The 26,232-nt window shown below is 39.9% G+C and overlaps 1 protein-coding gene across 5 annotated transcripts in view; it reads left to right on the top strand.

Moving 5' to 3' along the window:
• Positions 1–327: 327 nt before the first annotated feature.
• galnt1 (UDP-N-acetyl-alpha-D-galactosamine:polypeptide N-acetylgalactosaminyltransferase 1) overlaps positions 328–26,232 on the top strand; it is a 136,063-nt gene continuing 110,158 nt past the window's right edge. For 2 of the 5 annotated variants that reach the window (XM_053612096.1, XM_053612102.1), the window contains exon 1: positions 527–998. Coding sequence is in view for 1 of the 5 variants with exons in the window: in XM_053612093.1 (XP_053468068.1) it covers positions 378–628 (251 nt within the window). In the remaining 4 variants the exon portion in view is untranslated. Of the gene's footprint in view, positions 999–25,573; positions 25,595–25,622; positions 25,765–26,232 lie in introns of those variants that run through there. The other 3 variants (XM_053612093.1, XM_053612094.1, XM_053612101.1) reach the window with 3 other exon arrangements.

Raw genomic sequence — 26,232 nt, forward strand, 5'->3', positions numbered from 1 at the left:
GACAACAGATAGTGTGATTATAAATCATTACTTTTGTACAAGTGTGTACTCTAACATCAAAAACAGTACTAAGTGTTGTGAGTCCTCAGATGAGCACAGGACAGTCTTTATGATTACAGCAGCTGTTACTAGGTTATAAGTGATTATTATTTGTTTAAGTACTGAATGTGAGTGTAACTGGCCTCCAAATCTGGTTATAAGGCTAAATAATATTTAATAACCGCCCAGACAGTTAGCATTAATAATGTTGATAGAGATTGTTGAATGACACTAAAATATTTGATTTGAATATTTGATACAGTTCGATTGGCTGCGCTCTCGGTATGTAGCCCTGCTATTGGCTCTGCTCTTTGGGGGGCGGTGCAGCCGCTCAGTCGATGTCCGTTGCATCTTTCTCCTTAGGACGTAACCGTTATCTGCCATTTTTCTTCCGGGTTGCGTCGGTGGGCGGGGACAGAGATTCCCCCGGCTCCTCCTATTCCAGCAGGCAGCGGCTCTTCAGCTCGAGCCGAATCCGAGTAACGCGCACTCAAGCCTGGCTCATTTATTTCACAAGTCCTGCTCAGAGGCGCGAGAGCGCGTTGAGAATTTGGACGTCGCCATTTTCCGAGCTCGAGTACTCACGAAGGTTGGTCAGTTTTGCGCAAAAAATCTTCCCGTAACTCATTATAAGGTTTCGCGTCCCCCCCCTTCCCTTCCGCCAGAACGAGAGCCCCACATCTTCACCGGGACACAGCAAGGCTAACGGCCCTGACCGCCTTTCCCCCCCCACCGAGGCTGCTGGAAACGCGGCGGTTTAAATTAGCGGACACACCGAGCGATAACGGAAACCGCGGCACGGCTTTTCCCGTTTTTCTCGCGCAGTGAAGGACACTGTGGAGGCGAGCACAGCTATTACGAGAGAGGCTAAGGGGGGAAAATGCCACTTTGTCAACATCTGTAAGCTTTCTGACAAGAACACATCCACGCTGCTTAGTGCCACGGCTTCCCTTTTAAAGGTAACTAACAGCTTTTCTATCAATATTATATTCCACAGTTTATTTATTTATCTTTCCCCGCCGTGCTGAGCAACTTGTAATCCCAGCTTCCTTCACTAAACCACTTCACTCTTCATTAGTGAACAGAAAATAAGCTCTTTCCGCCCTCCTCCTAAGCTTTACAATTTTCAATACAATACTGCTTGTGGACTATTAGCTCTTGTATGTAAACAAACATCATATTTGCTGTTTATTTACATTGAAATGACATTTAGTTTAGATCTAATGAGGTTATGAGGATGTGGAAAGTTAATAGTGTTATCAGTGTTTAACCTTGTGATGGCAGTTAAAGAGCTTCCTGTTAGTTCCTAATAGCCTTAAGAGATTGTAGATCACTTAAGGACAGTTTCCTTTAAAAAGAGTCTCTCAGGACAGCAGCATACTGGACCTCATAAAAAATAAATAAAAATAAACCCTCAAATGCATGATGAGGAGAAAGCAGGCACTGACATCAAAAAACCTCAGAATTATGACATCATCATCATTGCACTATGAGCTGAGCCGGTCAGTAAGATGCACTGTGAGCCGAGCCGGTCAGTAAGATGTGCTACGAGCCTAATCGGTCAGTAAGATGCACTGTGACTGAATCGGTCTGTAAGATGCATTATGAGCCGAATCAGTCGGTAAGGTTCACTGCGAGCCGAATTGGTCAGTAAGATTCACTGCGAGCCGGTCAGTAAGATTCACTGTGAGCCAAATCGGTCAGTAAGATGCACTCTTGAGCCGAATCAGTCAGTAAGATGCACTGTGAGCCGAGCGGGTCAGTAAGATGCACTGTGATCTGAGTGGGTCAGTAAGATGCACTGTGAGCCGAGCCGGTCAGTAAGATTCACTGCGAGCCGAGTCAGTCAGTAAGATTCACTGTGAGCCGAGCTGGTCAGTAAGATTCATTGCGAGCCGAGCCGGTCAGTAAGATGCACTATGAACCGAATCGTTCAGTAAGATTCACTGCGAGCCAAATTGGTCAGTAAGATTCACTGCGAGCCGGTCAGTAAGATTCACTGTGAGCTGAATCGGTCAGTAAGATGCACTCTGAGCCGAATTGGTCAGTAAGATGCACTGTGATCCAAGCCGTTCAGTAAGATTCACTGCGAGCCGAGCCAGTCAGTAAGATTCACCGCGAGCCGGGCCGGTCAGTAAGTTGCGTTGCGAGCTGAGCCAGTCGGTAAGTTGCGTTGCGAGCCGAGCCAGTCAGTAAGTTACGTTGCGAGCTGAGCCAGTCGGTAAGTTGGGTTGCGAGCTGAGCCAGTCGGTAAGTTGCGTTGCGAGCCGGTCAGTAAGTTGCATTGCAAGCCGAGCCGGTTCGTAAAATGCACCGTGAGCCTAGCCGGTCCGTAAGATGCGGCGCGAGCTGAGCCATTCGGTAAGTTGCGTTGCGAGCTGAGCCAGTCAGTAAGTTGCATTGCAAGCCGAGCCGGTCCGTAAAATGTACCGCAAGCCGAGCCAGTCGGTAAGTTGCGTCGTGAGCTGAGCCAGTCAGTAAGTTGCATTGCAAGCCGAGCCGGTCCGTAAAATGTACCGCGAGCCGAACCAGTCGGTAAGTTGCGTTGCGAGCTGAGCCGATCAGTAAGTTGCGTTGCAAGCTGAGCCGGTCAGTAAGTTGCATTGCAAGCCGAGCCGGTCCGTAAGATGCACCGCGAACCGAGCCGGTCCGTAAGATGTCAGTCAGGCTCAAGGGATGTGACAGCAGCTGCCACGGCTCTGTATCTGATTACACTTGAAGCTCGGCTGAATCTTTTTTGAAGATCCAGTATGGCGCTTGATGATTGATCGTGCGGTCGGAAGATCCTCTTGCAGCTCAGTAATGACTTGCATGCCCATTAGGAGATTAGAGCGTGCAGTCAGCTGTCTGGAGGACAACAGCCGGGATCTGATCTGGACAAATCAGGAGAGGATGCCATTTGTTTTGTTTAATATTGCTAAAAAAAACGAGAGAGTGAGGCTTCCATTATTTATCTGTTATTGTTTTTTTTGTAGGCTGTTGATATAACAGCCGTCCGTGTTTCTTTACTTCACTCATCCAACACGTAGAGGGAAAAAACTCCTTTACGCCTTATTAGAGACATAGCAGCATTGGTGCGTGTCCCAAAAGTCTCCATACAGTGAGGGAAAAAAGTATTTGATCCCCTGCTGATTTTGTACGTTTGCCCACTGACAAAGAAATGATCAGTCTATAATTTTAATGGTAGATTTATTTGAACAGTGAGAGACAGAATAACAACAAGAAAATCCAGAAAACCGCATGTCAAAAATGTTATAAATTGATTTGCATTTTAATGAGGGAAATAAGTATTTGACCCCCTCTCAATCAGAAAGATTTCTGGCTCCCAGGTGTCTTTTATATAGGTAACGAGCTGAGATTAGGAGCACACTCTTAAAGGGAGTGCTCCTAATCTCAGCTTGTTACCTGTATAAAAGACACCTGTCCACAGAAGCAGTCAATCAATCAGATTCCAAACTCTCTACCATGGCCAAGACCAAAGAGCTCTCCAAGGATGTCAGGGACAAGATTGTAGACCTACACAAGTCTGGAATGGGCTTGGACCATTGCCAAGCAGCTTGGTGAGAAGGTGACAACAGTTGGTGCGATTATTCGCAAATGGAAGAAACACAAAAGAACTGTCAATCTCCCTCGGTCTGGGGCTCCATGCAAGATCTCACCTCGTGGAGTTGCAATGATCATGAGAACAGTGAGGAATCAGCCCAGAACTACACGGGAGGATCTTGTCAATGATCTCAAGGCAGCTGGGACCATAGTCACCAAGAAAACAATTGGTAACACACTACGCCGTGAAGGACTGAAATCCTGCAGCGCCCGCAAGGTCCGCTGCTCAAGAAAGCACATATACATGCCCGTCTGAAGTTTGCCAATGAACATCTGAATGATTCAGAGGACAACTGGGTGAAAGTGTTGTGGTCAGATGAGACCAAAATGGAGCTCTTTGGCATCAACTCAACTCGCCGTGTTTGGAGGAGGAGGAATGCTGCCTATGACCCCAAGAACACCATCCCCACCGTCAAACATGGAGGTGGAAACATTATGCTTTGGGGGTGTTTTTCTGCTAAGGGGACAGGACAACTTCACCGCATCAAAGGGACGATGGACGGGGCCATGTACCGTCAAATCTTGGGTGACAACCTCCTTCCCTCAGCCAGGGCATTGAAAATGGGTCGTGGATGGGTATTCCAGCATGACAATGACCCAAAACACACGGCCAAGGCAACAAAGGAGTGGCTCAAGAAGAAGCACATTAAGGTCCTGGAGTGGCCTAGCCAGTCTCCAGACCTTAATCCCATAGAAAATCTGTGGAGGGAGCTGAAGGTTCGAGTTGCCAAACATCAGCCTCGAAACCTTAATGACTTGGAGAAGATCTGCAAAGAGGAGTGGGACAAAATCCCTCCTGAGATGTGTGCAAACCTGGTGGCCAACTACAAGAAACGTCTGACCTCTGTGATTGCCAACAAGGGTTTTGCCATCAAGTACTAAGTCATGTTTTGCAGAGGGGTCAAATACTTATTTCCCTCATTAAAATGCAAATCAATTTATAACATTTTTGACATGCGGTTTTCTGGATTTTCTTGTTGTTATTCTGTCTCTCACTGTTCAAATAAATCTACCATTAAAATTATAGACTGATCATTTCTTTGTCAGTGAGCAAACGTACAAAATCAGCAGGGGATCAAATACTTTTTTCCCTCACTGTACATGAGGGAGTATGTTCACCAGCACCACGTTTGGCATACTGTGTATGTGTGTGTGTGTGTGTGTGAGAGGTGCTTGCCATGTTTCCTGTTAAAGTCCATCGCAACCTTGCGACAGCTTCCTGATCCAGCCATGAGAATGATTTCAATATGTTCTTCTTTTGTCAAAGGCGTTCTTAAAGGCTCTGAAAAATAAATAAATAAATAAATGAAATATGGAAATTTTGGAAGACATTTTGCTATAAAATGTTAATTTCCCCCATGTATGGAGACTTTTTAGACTCCCTGTAGATTATTATCAATTACAGTTGTTCATAAGATGGATTATTATTCTTATTATTCTTATTCTTATTCTTATTCATCATTCATATTTTAAAACTGATGTGTAAATAGCCCTGCAGGGAGATTTGTCCGTTTGTCCGAATGATGTCTTACGCCATCATTCACAAATTAACATTAGGCCTACCCTCGATTCAGAAGAAAGTTGGTCGTATATCGATCTAAATCTAATGCTACTGCGTCATACGGTATTGTAGATTCTGAGGTATATCAAATCTTATCAAATCTTATATCAAAAGCGAAATGGTATCGTATTGTATGGAAACCTGAGGATTACACCCATATTCCTGTTGTCAATCATGAAAGAAAACATTTCATTTGTGTTATATTGCTGTTTGTGAATGTAAAAATGTCTGCAAAATGTCAAAAATCAAAGCGCGCGACAAACAGAGTCACTGACTCCCAAAAGAAGGAACCGATTCCGGACAGCTGAAACGAGTTGTTAGTGATTCCAGACTTACTTCTTGTACAAACCTACATAGGTTGCTCGCTGACAGCGGTAGACCAATCAGAGCAGACTCGGACATATGACCAATCAGAGCAGGGTATGCTCTCTGAAAGGAGGAGTATAGAGTGAATCGTTTAGAACGGATCATTTAATGAGTCGTTTGTGACACTGGAGGAAAAAAGGTAATGCTGCAGTTTAAATTATGAGCAGATTAAAGTGTTTTTTGACCTTGGATGCATGTAAATCTATTGTATGAGACCTTTAAAACAAAATTAGGCACGTTTCAAGACCATAATATGTGAGCTTTAATGCAAGTAAGTAGCTCAGCATATTTACGTTAGTTACTGCTTGTTATTTGATTCTTTGGCAAAGCATAAATGGGACCAGGAATGCACTTGTGTGCTTTGGGAGGATGCTTTCAAACCTTGTGTGTGCTGTTTTGAGGGAATTGATTCATAAAGTATGACTTGGATGCAAATGGAGCATCGGAGAAGACGTCTCTTTTTTTTATTTTATTTTATTTTTTTAAGTATAAACATTCCACCAGTGTAATAATCAAAATCTCAAGGGTCAAGTGTTTCATGACACCACTGTTTTGAAGTCCAGCCCCCGGCCTATAAAGCGAAGGACTCATATTCCACAAAAAAGGGTCCTAAAAGCACTCCTTGCTGCTTGCTGTAACACCAGGACTCTGATGGAGATCCTCAAATATTATTCCTCTGTGTGTGTGTGTGTGCGTGTTTAACTGTGAATAGCGGAATCACTTGGTAAGTGTGTGCTATGAGATTGTGTGCATAATGAAATGATTAAATACAGCAAATCTGCAGATCTCCAAAATTGTTAGTGTATACATTGTGTGTGTAAGCTCTTTGTGTGCATTTGAGGTTTTTTTTTTTTTAATACGCCGTGTGTGAGGTCTTGCATGGCTGTGGTTCTGCGAGCGGCCGTGGAACAATAACGCTATTCTGCGATCTCGCTTTGGCCGAGCAGGCACAGGGAGAGACACACACACATACGGCAGATGGAAAGGATCGAGTTCCTGCCGGCACCTGGCTTCACCGAACAGACCAGATCACTTTTCCTGGACATGCCGTTGGAGAAAGAAGGAAGACCCGAATTCCACGTCTATCAGAACAGCCGATCGAGTGCTCTCAGTAGTCTTGGAGTTAGCGAGGGAGATGTGAGAGCGAGCGGCCATAAGTCGAGGATTGGCACAAAAGCGACTTTTGTTACAGGTTTGACGATGTCATGCCTGTCGGCTCATTTAGTAAAGAAAGGTGCTGATGGTGTGGATAAGATAGGAGAGATCTTGAAATATTGCATCTTCATCTGTTTTTTTTTTCTTTTCACCAGGACTGAAGCATAAATGAGCTTGTGAGCAGTGCAGTGAAGTAAAAAACATTTGGTGTATGCTAATTGAGGCGAGCTTTTCATGAAATCAGTGTCTGCTTAGCTACAGTGTTTGAGGTTTACATTCATTTGAAAATTTTTTGCTGACGACTGGCTTGGCATACACTTCAGAGTTTTTATATATATATATATATATATATATATATATATATATATATATATATATATATATATATTGGAAACTTTGAAGCAGTAACGGTAATTTCTTAAATAACTCTGAAGTAACCAACGTGTTAATAGGTGTCTTTTGCTGATCACAGCTCTCACTGGAAGTTGCGCTTCAAACGTCTTACTTCCCGTACTGAGACGAAGTCACATCAGTGGTTACAAAACTTTGGTCACTATAGCTAAGAACCGCAGTGTCAGACAGCATGTAAATGTTTCTGAATGATGAAGGGCATGACTAAAACGAAACAGCAGACCGGATCAGGGGTTGATGTCTTGCAGATATTTTAATCACATCTAGTCATACTACTGTTTGAGCACACTTGTTGTTATGCGTAAAGAGACAGAGCATGCTGTGGATACACACAAGTATGCCTTACTGCACAACCAAAAGTCCAGGGGGTGGAGTCAGACCTGATCCAGCTCCTCCTAACTGTGAGGAGTCGAAACAAAAGACCAGGGGGTGGAGTCAGACCTGATCCAGCTCCTCCTACCTGCGAGGAGTCGAGACACTATCTGAATGTAATAAACAGCAGAGTGGTCTGATGCTGTTATAACCCGGAACAGCACGTACTGAAGTGTTTTATTCCTCTTATGCCACAGCAATTTGACAACCATTTAAATTTTTATATTAATTAAAGAATGTGTTTTTTTTTATCCATTCATGGTTACATTTAATGTTGTGATATTTCCAAAAAGAAACCAGTTATAACGCTTCTGCTATAACAGCTATAAACAATGTCTCTCTCAACATCCCGTCTTTTTTTCCCCTCTCTCTTGAAGTTAATATGACGCTGGAGACTTCTTCTAAAAATACTAAAAACATTTCCACACAGAAAACGTATAATGATGTAATATTCGAAGGAGTGCATTAATATACATCTGGGATTTGAGTGATAGCTGAATTACACGACTGTGGGAGCTGCCTTTCTAGAAAATTAATTGAAATCAACACTTTCTGACCAATCAGATTTGAGCATTCAACAGCGCTATGGTATAAAAAGTAGTAAACAGTATTTTGTTCAATGAGTAAAGAGATATGTTGGTGTATAAATATAAGTAGTAATGTGTGTGTTTTAAGAAAGCTTTAAGAAAGTAATAAGTGCAATAACTGTTGTGGAGATAAAGGGATATTCACCGTGGCTGACATTTCAGAGATGTCTCTTCAGACCCAAGACTTCTGTCTGTAATGGAAACGTTGACAAACATCTTCCTCTGCAATCTCTGCTCTGTGCCTGCTGCTCTGTAATTAAATTAAAGCTCATTAGTGATGATTTGATCTCCAGCATGTTGCGCTGTGTTGCACATGATCCATCATCTGCCAAGATATTATTATTTATTATTTGTTATTAATCTGGGGCTTCATTTTGAGGCTTCAAAATTGGTGATAATAATGACCGAAATGCTTAACAAGTAATTATATAACGTAGTTTATGTCGCAGAATACAATATAATTATATTGCATTTAAAAGAAATGACATATTTATTTGGATAGAGCATCGAGGTGTTATTTGTAGAACAGTGTACGTGCAATGTTTGTTTTATTCAGAATTGCTTGGTAGCTTTACATCGTACATGATACAAACACAGCTAGGCTTTTTAAACAGGATTAGCCCTCAGCGAGTTAATGCACAGGCTTCTGAATGGTTTTACTACTTGGTACAAATTGGTGATGTCATCGCTCGCTGTGTATGAGATGTATTATTCTCCAACCTGAGTGGTTTACAGGCTACCGGTAATTCGGGGGAATAATACTTAGCGACGTATGAGCGCTGAATTTTTTTTAGTAATGTTTGTTTGTTCTGCTAATAGAGAAAATCTTGCAATCAACCGGAATCATGGACGTGATCGACGAGAACCGCTTGCGCTATGACATTTCTCTTGAGACCTATCATGATTGGGATCTCAAGAAGAAATGTTACATTTTTTTCGCAAGCTACAATGCATGATTTACTATATATCGAGTAGACTATCATACAGCTGTGTACCCGCCTGCATTAGCTGTGAGCTTAGCAAGCCATCTGACATCAGCTGCCGAGAGTTGTCTTCCAAGGATAGCTGGCTAATACGAACCAGTGCCGCTGCGATCTGTATAGTTCATAGGGTACTGAAACAGGTTTTGCTCAGTTAGAAGTAAAATTAGAGGGAACAGTGCCTGCGATAGTTCAGGAAAGTGTTTTGTGACTTAATTTATCACAATATCAATATACTCTTGTCATATTGGTTGACCCTGACATTTGGTGTACTATTATGGGACATGATTCAGTAAGGTAGTATTTGGTTTATGCAAGAGTGATATTTTTTGGAACAATAGAGCATTTTATTCCTGAATGTTCTGCTTTTTTGTTTTTGAGTTATTGATGTTTGGATGAAACCCATTTCAGTTAACGTTACCAGTCTAACTGGCTAACTGACTATAACAACATTGCTATTAACTATAAGAATATGTCACTCTATCTGCCCTGATCTATCTAACTAACTACTTAACTGATGCTAGCTGGGAGGTTATGCATGAAGCCTGTCACGGTTTCTTACAGCTAATGTTTATACCTTCTGTTAATCTACAAACACAATTATGACTACAATTTTAAACATAAAAGACAAGGCACGTAAATGTTCTTTGGGAGTTCAAGAATCGGGCTTTGCTAACCGGATTTCATCAACTTCCTTTTTGCATCTCGTCAGACTCTCCAGCTGAGACACAGCCTCGCCTTTTCTTCTCCTTCCCTCCTTTTCCTCCTCCTCCACCTCCTCCTCCGCATCTCGCTCCTCGCTCTCAGGAGAGCCTCAGTCATATTAAGTAAAAAATAATTGAGCCTTCAAGTGTAAAGGAGCTAAATACTGAATGCTAATTATCTGATCATTGGCACTTGAGACACGGATCTGAACGTGCAGTGCGTGATAGGAGTTCATCCAAAAACACAAAAGAATAACAATGAAGTGAAACACGCGCTTTCAGCGAACAGGCTTGGGATCTAACAGCGTGACTATCCTCGCGGACTGTGAATTAGGAAAGGATCGACAAGTTCACGAAGTCACTCGTGTGTAGAAAGAGGACTCGAAGCAATGATTTCTGTGTGTAAACACCGAGGTGCTAGTTTATTTTATCAGGATAACCTGTCTTAAATGAGCGTTCGTATTAGGGCCGTTATGGTTTGAAACTTTTCCGATGTGATAACAGTATTAATTGAGCTTTTTAAAAACACACAAGTTGGCTGAAGAAAACGTTATTATGAGATTTTCCCACAGAAGTCTCTTTGCACGTACTCGCATAAATAAAAACAAAAACCAAAGTGGAAGAAAGAGATCAAATCGCCCATCCCTTTACTTCAAGCAAGATTTGTCTTTAACCATGATGTTTTGCATTTTAGGGATGTAACCAAATATGGATACGTTGTTCAGAGTGAACTGATCGTTTGTCGTTAATAGATAATAGGAAGCGCATTATTCGTACAACTTCTAAGAATTGTTAAACTATACAACACAACTGCATTATGACGCATGAGAACGTTGTATTCACAGCCATGTGAGTGCACATAAACAGACGCAAAGCAATTTCCATATTCAAATGACTGCATAGATAGGACTATTTTACATATTACACTATATTTACATACACATACTGAATTTCTTATGCAGTGAGAAAAATGCCCCTTTTTTCTGATTCAGCAATAGCAGTGAGGTCACACTCATGAGCTATCGTCATCCATGGTGAGTTTAATTATTATCTGGAAACGATTAAGCACATTATCAGTGCGCCTTGATTATGTCTAGATAGAGTCTAGAAAGTGTACATCCATCCCAAAAGCCGACCGAAACGAACTTCGGAAAGTTCATAGTCTTTCAAAAGAGTAGGAGGATCTTAGCTGTCAGTCAAACAAGGGGGCGGGTAGTAAACAGCAAGGCCTGGTTTATAAAAGCGCACATTTTATTCTAGTCCTCTTAATTAAAACGATGGTTCGCTCTGACTGATCAGGATGTTGCTGTTTTTGTGGTGCCTGAGGAAGGTGATATAAAGTCACATCCTCTGATGAAAAATGTTTATGTGCATGCATGTTGCGACGCTTTTGAACTTTTTTCTCAACGCATGATTAAAGCTAAACGCCTGTCCCTTACTATGAATTAAACATAGAGCAACCTAATTTTAAAATGTAGCCAGTCCCTAAACACTTATTCTGTATAAACAGCTCCATTACCCTGACTTAAAAGGGAAAAGTGGCTCCAATCGACTGACCGTTTTAATGAACGTGCAGCAGAGATGGATACTACATCGTTTCATTTTCTATGTTCATCTATCGGTTCGAAAAAAAAAAAAGTACTTTAGGAAACTTTAACGATGTAGCATTGTTTCTGCTACTCATTAAGTCAAATATTTAAGAAGTGATGCTTCTATCTCACCGGCTCAACGGTTAAGGCTCTGGGTTACTGATCTGAAGCCCCAGCATGCCAAGCTGCCACTGTTAGGGTGCTCTGTACACTCTGTACACTCTGATCCAGGGGCTCTGTATCATGGCCGACCCTGCGCTCTGACCCCAACTTCCTAACAAGCTGGGATATGTGAAGAAATGGATTTCTTCTTTTATGAGAAATGTAGTTATATTAATGGTCTCTACCAACCAGTCATAGTGGAGATGGGAGGGAATCTCAGAAGCTTTGCTTTTGTACAGTGTCTTTGTTGAGCTGCTGGGCTTTGCTCCTCTGAAATGCCGTTCTGAAACTCAGAAAGCCTGTTTGGTTGCTAGTTTAAGTTTGTTAGCAAAGCAGGACGTGTAGGCCGATGATCTTGGCCAAATTTTTAACCTTGAGAAGCGCGTTATTTGAATCTTTTACCACACAGTTCAGCTGCTTCATACATATAGCGCACTGGCAGTTTGGGAAACATTGTCTTGTAATTTTTAGCTTTAGAATAATGCAAAGAACCCAAATCAATTAAAATTGAACAGGCAATGGATTTCAGATGTTGAGTTTACTGTAACCATGTACCATTAGGTCAAGATCACTTGTCCCACTGCCTGCTGCTCCACTTGTGTCACTTGTGTTTATAGAAAATAAACAGGAGGTGAGCAATCAACACTTGTGAAAAGCCTAACGCATACAAAATCTTCAGTAAGCTGGTTAAAAACCAGTCAGGGCCAGAAAAAAAGACTCAAGAACTGGCTTGAAGGCTTAATTGAATTGCCTTGCTCTACACCATCCATCAGTGGAAAGGGACCATCATGGTTGCCCCCACCGATGAGCAGATATGTTTGTACCATTTTCATTATTTGGACTATTGTCAACTGTTGACAATTGAATGTTAGAACAAGGCCAGACAATGTTTTCCAGTGTTGTTGACCCCATGCCTGCTGTAACTTCTGGTTCTGGAGTGGAACCCAACGTGGTTTTCTCCCCATCTGCATTAAGGTTTGGTGCATTCTGAGATGCTTTTCTGCTCACCACGCTTGTAAAGAGCGGTTATTTGAGTTCTCTCTCAGCTTAAACCAGTCTGTTCATTCTCCTGTGACCTCTCTCATAATCAAGGCAACCTTTTCATCCACCGAACCACCGCTCACGGGATGTTTTTTGTTTTTCGCACCATTCTGCGTAAACTCAAGAGACTGAAGCGCGGGGAACGCTGAAGCATAAGGAATGCTGAAGCAAATCCCAGAGGATCGTCCGCTTCTGAAATACTCAAACCAGCCTGTCTGGCGCCAGAAACACTGAAAGTCACTGAAATCATGTGCGTGTGTGTCTGATAAATCTAAAACATCAAAGGCATCACAAACAATTTGTCGGCAAATGCGCAGCTCATTAAAATATGTAAAGTGAGTGTCTAATGTGAGGAAACCGTGCTGAGAGTTTGACATTGCTGCATATTTTTTCTATGAGTTAATAGTGTGTGTCTGCTTTATAACGTTGTGAGTTTCAGCATACTTTGTGCGTGTGTGTGTGTATGTGTGTGTATCAGCGACAGAGATGAGAAGATCTACAGCACTCCTAGTGTTCTCTTGTTACCGGTAGAGCTCCTTCTAAATGGGTCATCGTTAGCCAAGAGGGAACAGAGCCAGCCTTGTCAGAGGAAACAGCCCAGCCACCTAACAGCCAGTGTAACACAAAACTACTAGCTAACAGGCTAACACCTGAGCCCTACAATCCAGGAGCATCATGGGTATAATGGTAATCCGTTTCTAATGAACTCGGACAGAATTTTCTGCCCTTGCTTTTCATGCAGCATGCAGGATTGGACTGTGTTAGTCAGCAGAATAGGGTTTTAAGGGCAAATAACATGACTATACTGATGTTTTAGGGCTGTTAGGCCAGCGATGATAAAATACAGACATTATGTTGAAATGAAACATCTGGTAAAAGATGAGAATTACACTACAGTTAAGGGTAGACGATATAGTAAAACTCTATCACGGTTCTTGAAGGCAGGTGTATGATGCACGATACGAATCATGATATTTACAGTCCCTGTTCTAAATGAATAAATTCTGATTTATTGTCTCATATATAAATTTTATGATCTCAAACCCAAATGTCTTCAACTTATCGCAAAAACGGAAGAATTCAGTGCGCAGTCTGTGCTTTGGGACACAGAATTGAATTCTCTTGAGCAACTGCGCATTAGCGTTTTTCTTCCTAGACAGAACACAAATTGCCAAATCTTACATCCAGTGGCTTTAAAGTAAAGGCATGAATGTAGGTAACGAAAAACAAAACTTTGTCATTTTGGTCGAAATTCAATTTATTATGTTCGGTCGGGTTTCAGAATAAAGATGGGTGCATAGTTATGTGTTATTAAAACTCCTGACATAAAACTGTGCTGTAATTGAAATGAGTTAGTTTTGATCTCTAACCGTTTCGTTAGGACTGCGCTCAGCTACCGCTCATGCTGCTCCAGTTACACTGACTGCTGAGTAGATTACCTGTTCACACAAGCGTGTGTTTATCACAACAGTTCTCTCTGTTTATACCACAGCGCTGCTCAATTATGAACCGTGTTGAATCATTCACAAGGACATGCATGTAAAAAGATATAACTACTGATATGGTGAAGCTTTCTGGGATAAGGAGACTCTTATTTCAAGTTTTTTGGAAGAGATAAAGTTGTTCATAAGGTTTTCCACCACATGACAGTCTTCAGGGCAGAGCTCTTTCAACATTACGGTTTGAAAGTTTCATTTCATTGAAAAAGAAAAAAGTTTTCATTTATTGATTGTAGTCAGCCATACAGGATTTCGCAGAGTTTTTTTTTTCGTGATAGTTTCGGCCAACAATGCTTGGCTTATTTAAAAAAAAAAAAAAAAAATTTAAAAACTACTTGAATTGGCGAAATTGCACTTACACGGTTGTTCTGCACGCTCTTTCACAGTGATGTTGGTTGGTAAACGAGACCTTCTAGCTGTACTCATGTTCGATGCATGTGAATCGAAGGAGGCTTTGGCTGAATGCCCATTGTGATGATGTCACAAGACATGTCTTGGCCCAAATCTGTGGAAAACATGTGCAGTCGATGTTTTTCTGCGTCCTCCCCTGAGAAAATGACTTCCTGTTTGTCAAATTACCTACTGTTTTTCTCCAAACTTGGCACTTGTCTGATAATTTTAGTCCGGATACACATGTCCGTGATTTTCTATACAGGTGTCACCTTGTGGTGGAAAAAAAAAGATGTTTGACTGCTGCAACTTGCCTTATTAAGTCAGTGGCTCCAACAGATATTAACCACTTCCTGACTTACAGAAGGAAAAATGGATGCTTCTCATTTACATTTACAGCATTTGGCAGACACCCTTATGCAGAGCGGCTTACATTTATCTCATTTATACAACTGAGCAGTTGAGGGTTAAGGGCCTTGCTCAGAGGCCCAGTGTTGGCAGCTTGGTGATGCTGGGATTTGAACTCGCAACCTTCCAGGCAGAAGTCCAGTGTCTTGACCACCATCTCGTATACCTTGTGCTTAATTAACAAAAATAAATCTAAAAAATCTAATTTCTGGTGGAACTTTGGATCGCTGCAAACTGAGAGCCTCTTCTCTACTCGAGTGCCTCTTTGACCGCTTGGACACCATGTTGTGAAGTGAACGTGATCATACGTCCGTGTGACGCAAACATCCAGGTTCGTCCAAAATGCAACCTGCTAGAAACTCGCTCCCCCCGTGATCATTTGTATTGCTGTCCAGATGCAAGAGTTTTATCACTAAAGAGACGTATAAAAAAAATAAATAATTAGACATCCCAGTGATAAACTAATCCAACCCGAATAGGGCTTTTAAACGGTATCTTTAATACAGTCGGATAACCGTAGCATGCAGAGCGGCGTCAGCGAGAGCGCTCATTAAAAAAAGGTGCCGTGAATTTCGCACATCCAAAGACATTCTCGAACGTCGGACAGCGAAGCAAGCTTGCAGAGAAACTTGAGACACACACGAGTCACATGAGTTTATGTAATGAATTTGTTATGTCTGGTTTGTTAGCATTCTGTCTATTTGTGTTGAAACAAGTTGAACTGAAACGACGTGTTTTGGAAAGGGTTTCTTTTTACTGCCGAGTTTTTGCGTGCGTCCTTTTGCGGAAAGGAAATCTTCAATTCTGAACATGGTTTTGAAAGAACAGCAGATCACTCCGGTGACTTGGCCATCCTTTATTGTAAGGCTGCGCAATATATTGAAGTTATCGAAATATCGCGATATGCATGTCGCAAGGGTTCGCGATAACTGAATGATTTCAATACTTCAAAAAGTTACGAAAAGTCAAAAGTCTTAGGACGACGCAGATAGCAGGGAATGCTTTCCGAAACATGGATGTTGGTTATGTGATTTTCGGTTTTTAAATCGGTCATTTAAAGGTAATTTAAATAGATTTTACACACTTATAGCATTATTGTATCGCATTATTTAATAAGTTATTCGCATTTTTCGTGAATATCCCGCAGCCCTGCTTTATAGTGGTGTGTTCAGCGTTATCAGTAATGTAGCAGTTTGTAAAATGCAACGCTGTTGTTATTATAAATAATAATCAAAATCCTGACAAAGTCACAGTGCTTAAGAGTTATCTCTGAGTGGCAGCGACAAGTTAATGGCTGAAAAAGCTTATCAAGTCATAGTGCCCGCTCTGCACACCTTAATATGTCCCGTGACTTTTGAATTAGGGATTAAAAATTAACAGGATGAACAACATAGCAAGGGCGTATTGACATTGATGCAAAGCAGCTGTTTTACAGAAGCACTGCTGGTGGTGTTCGACCTCACCGAGGTACGAAGTTCTCGCCCGAGTAGCAGATTGAATTATTATTATTATTTTTACATGTTTAGATTTTTAAAGCGTACCACTTTTTATACATGGAAGTTGCGCTTAACAGCAAAGTTAAATATTTGGTAAGTATTTCAGATTCTAGTAGTGGACTAGCTGTATGCAAGTTCAAGGTTTACTTCTTAAAGGTTACATCTTCACACGAGCAGCCAGGTGAACAGTTTTATCGTGACCATTTGCAAGATCAGTTGTACTGACTGCAATAGCAGAATCGAACGTATCGAATGCTGTTGCTTTAAGGTAAGCTTTCGCTCTTTTACTCGGTCACCAGCGTCATCAAACCAAAGAAGAGTACTTACACACTCTGTACAGATGACGGAGGGCAAAGTTTTAACATGTTTACATGAAATAATGAGTAAATAAATAAAAGACCAGAGGTTTTGTGTACAGAACAGAACTGACTGAAGGAATCGGCGATTATTTCCTCACCAATGTTGGCGTGAACAGAGAGTGAAGAGACGACGATGACAAACGAAGATGACGACCATTTGATAAATGGATAAATCGACGAGGTTATGAACGTAGAGCTCGGTGGGGCGTCTTTCAGCGGAACTGGAATTAACATCTATTGATGAGATTTTTCTCTGAAATGAAAAACTTTACATTTTTAAAATGCTCGAGCCGTATTTCAAAAATATGTCATCAGTGACGCATGTAAAAGCTACTTGAACATTAGCATCCCCTCATTGAGAAGCGTTAGCGTGGTAAACCTGAGCCAGTGTGGTGCAAGTCACTTCCACAGGGCAGTTTGTTCTCAAAAAGCATTTACACTTAACAGGTGTACGAACACGGCGCGGAGAGAAAAGTCTGACTGTCGGATTTTTAGACGTTTACATGGAGGCTCATGGAAAAAAGGTTAAGGTCAGACAGAAAGCTCTCCAGAATTTCTCCTTGCAGCCGTTTCGATTATAAAGTTCATCTGATAAAAGATTTGGTTTTGTTTTGTATCACCATAGTGACCGATAGTTTGGCTCCAGTGGCAGGCGAACATTTTAGCGATTGATTCGTTGTGTGTGTGTGTGTGTGTGTGTATGTGTGTGTGTGTGTTAAAAAGGTGAGTTTTAGAGCAAGGTTATAACTTCCATAATTTTTTTAGTTTTTACTTCTACCAAATATTCTCGGAACAGCCTCTGATCCTTAAAGACCATATTACTACCATAAATTAGTACTATTAGTACTATCTGTGCTGCTCATTGGAACTCTAGTTTATAATCCAGTTTTTTTTTTTTTTTGTGCAGTTCATGCAAAATTTGACAGCGAGAGTAAAAAAGAGCACCGTGTTCTCGTCCTGATGATGGAGCAATATTTACGGACTCTCGGACTCAGCAGTAGAGACATCTGCTACATGAAGGGTTTTAATTCTGTCAGGACACTGGAGCTTTCTCAATTAATAACTATTCCTGCAGATTCCCTAACCACTGTATTTTTATTTTACGATGCAGAATGTGAAGATTTAACATCAGAGTATGCTAGTAGGACTCATCATTAAAACGTACACCAAAAGAGTAGTCTACAATTACTACTGACTGATTAGCGCCCGTGTTTAATTCAATTCAATTCAAATTTATTTGTATAGCACTTTTAACAATGGACATTATCACAGAGGAGCTTTACAGAAACATCAATTCAGGATATAAATTAGAAATTTATAAACATATCACTAATGAGCAAGCCAGAGGCGGCGGTGGCAAGGGAAAAACTCCCTGAGGCGATATGAGGAAGAAACCTTGAAAGGCCTCATAAAGGAACTGTGTAGTACGTGGTCAAATAGTGCAATTATAACTATTACCAGGAAATTCATTAAAGTTTTTACATGAAGTCTTTGTTGGACTTCTACACTGTTCACTGATGGAAACTGTTGTGTCAGTTGTAGTCCTAAAGTGATCATAGCAAGTGTAGTCCTAAGCCATTTAGACCTCAACGATATTAACGTGCACCTATTATGGTTTTTCAGATATTACCTTTCGTGGAGCGTGTTAGAGCTGTTTGTGAATGTAAAAACATCTGCAAAGTTTCAAAAATCAAAGCGCAGGACAGACAGAGTTATTGGCTCCCAAAAGAAGGAACCGATTCTGAACAGCTGAAACGAGTCGTTAGTGATTCCAGACTTACTTCCTGTACTAACCTACGTAGGATTATAACAAAAAGCCCTGCCTCTGGTCTTCATCAGCTGCTCGCTGACAGCGGTAGACCAATCATGACAGACTGGGACATCTCACCAATCAGAGCAGAGTATGTTCTCTGAAAGGAGGAGTTTAGAGTGAATCCTTTAGAACGGATCATTTAACGAGTCGTTTGTGACACTGGGGGGGAAAAAGGGTAATGCTGCAGTTTAAATTATGAGTGTATTAAAGTGTTTTTTGATCTTGGATGCATGTAAATCTATTGTATGAGACCTTTAAAACAAAATTAGGCACGTTTCAAAACCATGATAGGTGTGCTTTAACTGACAGTGCCTGGAAGCTTTCACTTTGTGTCCGAGTTAAATAGAGAATGTTTTGGATTTGACTTGGCTAACATCAGACAAGTACGTATTGAACATCAGTTAACTGTATGTATTAGAGATGACCCTGAAAACGGTCCAAAACATGATTTTAGATTTTCATCAGAAAGAGAAAATGTCAGACAAAGATTTTGACCTGGAACGAATAAATATGCCTATAACAAAGTGTCAAATCTAAACGCTACAGATAATGTTGAAGAGAATTAGAACGTGATTAAATGTTTACGCGTATCTGCTTTTCTCCTGCATCAGTCAACGCCCAAATGGGTTTGAACATCAGACCAGCAGAGAAAAATGTCGGCTATGTGGACATTGTACAGTCGAATGGTAAGAGGATTATATCATAAGTGTAAGGTTATTTTATTTTTTTAATGTTTACTGCGCATTGCTGCTGAATCACCTAAAAATCCACTGTCATAATTGCCACTGCCAGCAAGCAGTTCCCGACTACACATCTGGTAACCATTTTCTGAGTAATTAAATCGTTTATCATGAGTTTTTCAGGTTGTAAATCAATACTGCACTATCCTGAATTGCACTATACAACATTATCTGGAATTTTAAGGTATTGTATGACATTGAAGTGTACCGGTGTCACAGCCTAAATTTCTCATTCTGTTCCTCTCAAATGTGTGAATGAAATTATGATCCTGTCCACATGTGTATGGCAGTTTTTGAAAATCTAGATTTTCTTTGTGCAGTGTTTTGAGTCACAGAAATAGGAACTTTTGTTGAAAATTTTATTTCCTGCGTACAGCAAGGACACACGTTTTTTGAAAACAGACACTGTTTGCTCTTTTGCGTATGTTATGAATGTGCTACAGCAGGGCGTTTATCACGGCTGCTTACTCGGCTGTTAGTTTGTGGTCTGTAATTTCTTATTTGATACCATATTTGTAATTTAATTTCGCTTGGATGTTTTATTATTATGCCATAACCGTAAGCTCCATCTCATCGCCTTTCCACACACATGAATCCTCGTTTTTGTCAGTTTTTTTTGTTTTAGAACTTTTCACCATGTTGGTATTTTTCTGCATTTCGGCTTCTCTAGCGCTCAATACGCAGCACTTAGTGTCACTCTTGAGGCTTTTGACCTAACAGTTTATGAAGTACTATCACTAGGCTGGTGTATTAATGTGAGTGTTTTCAGATTGTGGACTGGGATTTTTGTGGGGTAAAAATAGTGTTTTCGAAAATATCCGCATGTGGTCAGGGCCTCTGTGTGACAATGTTGTTGTACAATTCCTTATGTTTTTTTCCCTTTTATACACGCTCGATGTTGGCTGACAGTTTGTTCTCCTCTCAGAAGTCTCTCAGTTTCTCTCTGTTTTTTAGTGTGTTTGTGTTTAGCTCATGTAGAGTTGGCAGATGCTCATGTGTCTTACACACTGCTGTGGTGTGGGTAGGTGTCATGCTGAAGTGTTTTCTCATGCTGCGATCCTGATTGATTTTGTTTTCTTTCTCTTTCTCTCCTTCATGTTCTCGCTCTCCCACTTTATTTTTGATGCTGTGTAATTTTGGGTGTTCCCATTTTTAAAAAAAAATAATGTGTATATATATATATATATATATATATATATATATATATATATATATATACATATAAATATGCATATATATATGTGTGTGTGTGTGTATGTGTGTATATATATACACATATATATATATATATACATACACACACATAATAGAGATGCGCTGATACTAAATTTCCCAGCCGATATCGATAACTGATTATTCAGAGTGATCTCGGCCGATACCAATAGTTTGGTGGTCCTTTTAAACCTACAACTCTGAAAGAAATGCAAATAAATACTTTATTCTCTCCATTTCAACGAGTTGTTTCACAGTAACTGGTCTCATAAACAGAAAACACATTACTCAAATTAACATTAAAACATGAACTAAATTCTGAAGGTTAAAGTAAGATTTCTTAACTTATTGAATATTATTCATTCATATTAACATTTTGAATATCAACTTTTTTATATATTAACATTCACTGGATATGAAATATACTACTCAATAAATATATTTTTCTGTGCAATATATACTTTTTTGTCAACACTCACTTTGGCAAGCTCAGCACCGCTAAAATTTTACACCGGACACTGCAGCAGTGAAGCGGCGTCGAGTCTAATCTCCCCGAAACCCCCCCCACTCTCACGCTGCTCCTGCAGTGATTTAAAGGGCCAGTACACTGTTGAAAGATTTAAATGGAGATGAGTTGACAAAAAAAGTATATATTGCACAGAAAAATATATTTGTAGAGTAGTATAGTTCATATGCAGTTAATTTTAATGAGTTAATATCATCAAAAAAAAGTTCTATATTACCAGTTTGATGTTCAGTGATGAAGTAGAAATGCTTGTGTTTGTGGTGAGTGAATGTGAGACTAACAGGAGGTTTTTTTAGAATTCAGTCAATAATATGAATTAATAATATTCAATAAGTTAAGAAATCTTACTTTAATCTTCAGAATTTAGTTCATGTGTTCATGTTAATTTGAGTAATGTGTTAATGTTTATGAGATCAGTTACTGTGAAACTTGTTGAAATGGAGAGAATAAAGTTTTTATTTGCATTTCCTTCAAAACTGTAGAATTAATTATCATTCATTTGAAAGAAGGCATAAAAGGCAGAACTATCGGTATTGGCTGAGAAATTTAGTATCAGTGCATCTCTAATATATATGAAAGAAAAAAGAGTTGCATTTTACTGCTAATGTGTTAATGTATCAAATGCACCAACTGTACACCACCATCATTTTAGTTATTGTCTTATAGGATCTTTGATTTTATTCCCAAATTATGTGTCCTGTTGTCAGAATGTTCTGATTTTTAAGTTGTGATTTGTTTTTTTGTGATTCTCACATTTTTGCCTTCTTATCAGTTCATTGTTCTCAAAAAACTACAAAAAAAAAACCACCCTACAGCTGTTAGAGTGAAGGGAGGTTATGCTTCTCCTATCGCACAGTATTCAGTCTGGGAGGATGAAGGCTTATGTGCCAACTATTTGGAGTAGAGAGCTCAAACTGCCCTGTTTTGTATACATAACCAAAACAGAACGGCCGCATTTGCCTAGCGTCTCTGTAATCAACAAGAGCGAAAGGCCTGAGACGGTTCCCACCTAACAGAGACAGAGTATAAAGTAGCCAACAACCCTAACAGTAAAATGACTGTTATTATATAAAAGTAACGGTTAAAAAGAGTCTTTCAAAGAACTACTCGAGTAACCAGTCGCGTGTTATGAACGCCTGAATACCTGGGCAACATCTCAAAAGTGTGTTAGCTACGTTACCATAACAACAGTGAGTAGCTATCAGTTAAACAACTGTATTATACTGGAAGTATAAAATAATAGTCTTATATCAATGTAGAAATAATAGTATCAATAATCATATAAACGTGTATCTATACAATAGGCTTATATCGTACTAGCACCACAGTCATGAAGACAGGTTACTACTGGCTGATAAAATCATATCATTTAAGGTTCTAGAGACTTATTAGCTTTGATGGACGAAACACACGGGTAATTGTTTATTTGTAATTTCCGCTCAGTTGGATGTCATCATTGGTGATCGGTGATGAAACTTTAAAGAGCGTTTTATATTTGTACAACAGCGCAGCTGAATGCTCAAATCTGATTGGTCAGAAGATGTGTAGTAGTACCGACAGGTTAACATTAACACGCTCATTCTAATATGTTACAGTTTCTATAGTAACAGCTCATACACAGGGACTTGTACCACAGAAGCGCCATATAATCTAAGAGTAATAATAAACAGCTTTGTAAACGTATTGTTTAACAAAGAAAAATGTATAAAAGTTGATGTGGTGACGTTTTTTAGGAGACATTGGTTTAACGTTTCTGGAAGGAGTCTCGGTCGTAAGTGCTTTGCAATAGTCAAAGTTTCCCAACTCAGGAAGGGCTTCAGGACAGAGGAGTTTCTGCTTTTCCATTTCTCGTTGTGATGGTGAGGGTGAGTGTCTCTTGGACTTTAAATCTGTCTATAAACCGTTAAAATGCGTGACGTTTGGCAAGTCGCTGTCGTATAAGCAGAATAACACACTCCAGACCTTGGTGTTATACGGAGATAATGCACTTGGAGGTTGGGGTTTGGGGACTTCCCACTTTTACAAATGTTCCATTTCACTAAAAGCCTTGTTCAATTTTGTGTTATCAGTTTATAATCGTATCCACTGATAAAATTGTTGTTTGAGTGCCAAAACTGTGATCAGTCCGGTGCTGCTTTTTATTAATTTGACTCTTAGCCTGTGCTAAAATTGTGTACAGTTTCTACCCCCTACTGTAAGCTGACCTAGATTTATCCTCTTAATCCATGATTGTAGACTTGACAAATGGAGCACTGGTTCTCAATTTATATGCTAATGGGCAGTCAATTGTAATATTTTCCCAATCCACACATCCAGACAATCCAATTGCTGCCCAATCGTAATAGCTAGAATAATATAATATAGCTGTGTAAATAACCAGTTTCTCCACATGTGTGACTGGTGATGATTGTTTGGGGCAATAAGGTGCTCATGTTTAAAATGTTTTTTTTTGTGTGTGTTTGTGTTACTAATGTATTATATCTGAACTAGAGGTGTGCACAGGTATTCCAATAACCCAGTTCAGAATATTGTGAGTTAAAGAAAAGCCACATCTGGAAAGATGCAGAGAGCAGCACTGTTGTAGCGTGCTAGTTAGATGTGTACATCAGGACGACCAAATCTCGAGAGCAGGTGGTTTTGTGGTCTTTACTTTCATGCACACAGTCAGATGTGGGTCTCATAGACCAAAGTATTATTGCTGTAGTAAGCACTTACTTAGTTATCAGGAAATGTACTGAGGTAAGAGTAAATAAGTCGACCTGAGTAATTGTCTACAAGGTCTGAGCTAGTTATTCAAGCTCACTCAGCTAGCTGGTGGCTTACATGCTTCTGTAGCTGTGAAATGGTGAAATCACCACAGATTTTGGCTTAAATAATTTCCTGCTCATTATCCTTTGAAGCATTTCAAACTGAAGATAAAATGGGCCAGGGATGCTAATCTCTTTGCTGACTAAGCTTTTGGCACCTGACGTGTCGACTTTTGGCAGGAAGCGGCACCATTTTTGATGAGGTCTCGAAATGTAATCTTTCAAAAATTTGCACACGCTGTCTTTTAATTGGCTTACAATTTTTTTTTTGCATTATTCTACATTCTGCAAAATGCATTATTATTATGTAACATTTCTGTATTATAAATTCTTTATTCTAATATTTTGAGATACTGGATTTTTGATTTCCATGAGCTGTAAGCCGTAATCATTAAAACAAAAAACGGCTTGAAATATTTCACTTTATGTGTAATGAATCCAGAATCTATAAAAGTTCCACTTTTTGAATTAAATTATGGAAAAAATGAACTTTTCCACTATATTCAGATTTTTTGAGATGACCTGTATTAGCCTTAAGGCTATCTAGAAGCTAGTGTGCTCCAAAACAATGATAAAATTCGCACTTAGAACATATATATTTTGTTCTAAATTTACAGTCTCTCTCTACCACCAATACAGATCACCAATTTAGATGACATCGTTCCGCACTTCAGCTTCACATCAGATTTTCTGTCCAATCAAATGCGCTCTAGAATCTGAAGAGTCCCGCCCCCAACAGTTATAAGTTACCTGGCACTATATATATATATATATATATATATATATATATACACATACATACATTAGCTGACTTTTTTAAACAAACATGGCCTCTGGTTTACGCAATATAATATTTAATTGGCTGTATGTTAGCTAGCTTGATGGTGCCTCTGTTGGTCTAATTAGCTTACGAGCCTAATTATGTTATGGCTAAATTTTAAATCAGCAAATCATATTCGAGTCCGTATCCCATCTCACATTTAGACCTACATGGACTTTGACAGTCTCTTGTGTTGAAGACCTTTTTTTTAAAAAAAAATTATTATAAAGAACCACGCAACTGAGTGTCTGTAACCAGGACAACGGCAAGGTCGACATGCAATCTCACACATCTCAATCATTCTCGGCCTGATTTTCAGCCTCTCCGCTGTTTCTCTGTACAGGATACAATCCTGTATTGCCTTTTCGGCTTAACTGTGTTTCGTCATGCTTTAGATATCCGACCCTGTAACGGTGCATCCTTTCTCTGGAACAATGTCATACAGAGCGGAGATGATCCACCGTCACTCTCAGGCCTCTCTCTTTCTCTACTCGCCTTCTGTCCGCAGCTTGCTTCTCTTGTTGTTTAGACGTGATTCCCTCAAGTGTGTTTGCAGTTTAGCGTGCAGCCTGATGATTAGTGGTTGTGTCGGTTTTTGCATCAAACCAGGCTGCATAAGCATAAGTTAGATGCAAAATATTAAAGTGCACCTATTATGGTTTTGAAACGTGCCTAATTTTGTTTTAAAGGTCTCATACAATAGATTTACATGCATCCAAGGTCAAAAAACACTTTAATGTGCTCATAATTTAAACTGCAGCATCACCTTTTTTCCCCCAGTGTCACAAACGACTCGTTATATGATCTGTTCTAAATGATTCACTCTAAACTCCTCCTTTCAGAGAGCATACTCTGCTCTGATTGGTCAGATGTCCCAGTCTGTTGTGATTGGTCTACTGCTGTCAGCGAGCAACCGATGAAGACCAGAGGTGGGGCTTTTTGTTATAAACCTAAGTAAGTTTGTACAGGAAGTAAGTCTGGAATCACTAACGACTCGTTTCAGCTGTTCAGAATCGGTTCCTTCTTTTGGGAGTCAATAACTCTGTCTGTCCTGCGCTTAGATTTGTGAAACTTTGCAGATGTATTCACATTCACAAACAGCTCTATAACAGGCTACATGAAAGGTAATATCTGAAAAACCATAATAGGTGCACTTATAATAATAATAGTAATAATAATAATCGCTATTGTTTCAGTACGAGCGTGAGGGTAGGTGTGTGTTTTCTGTTAAAGGTGTACATGTAGGTTAGAATAAAGTGCAGCATGTGCACGCTCTCACGTGATTACTGAAGTGAAGTGTCTCTGCAGTAACTGGTGCAGAAAAGTTCAGAGCAACAGAGCTGGGCTTTCAGGTTTTGTGTGTCTCTGTGTTTGTGGTGTACAGTTTGATTTTGAAACAGAACTGCTGCGAGTGTGTAAATACATGCTCATATTCTTTATTATTAGCCTTTAGAGCTGTTTAGCCTTGTCCTCGGAGGTCATTTTCACACTTTGCTCCTTTTCCTTTTTGTATAGAATGGAGGACACGGTCGAATGTGTTTGTGGTGAGGTAAAACAGGTTGTAAATAGATTAGACTTGTAAAGCGATCTTC

Source organism: Ictalurus furcatus, chromosome 23 (genome assembly GCF_023375685.1).
Source record: "Ictalurus furcatus strain D&B chromosome 23, Billie_1.0, whole genome shotgun sequence".
Classification (NCBI taxonomy): Eukaryota; Metazoa; Chordata; class Actinopteri; order Siluriformes; family Ictaluridae; genus Ictalurus; species Ictalurus furcatus.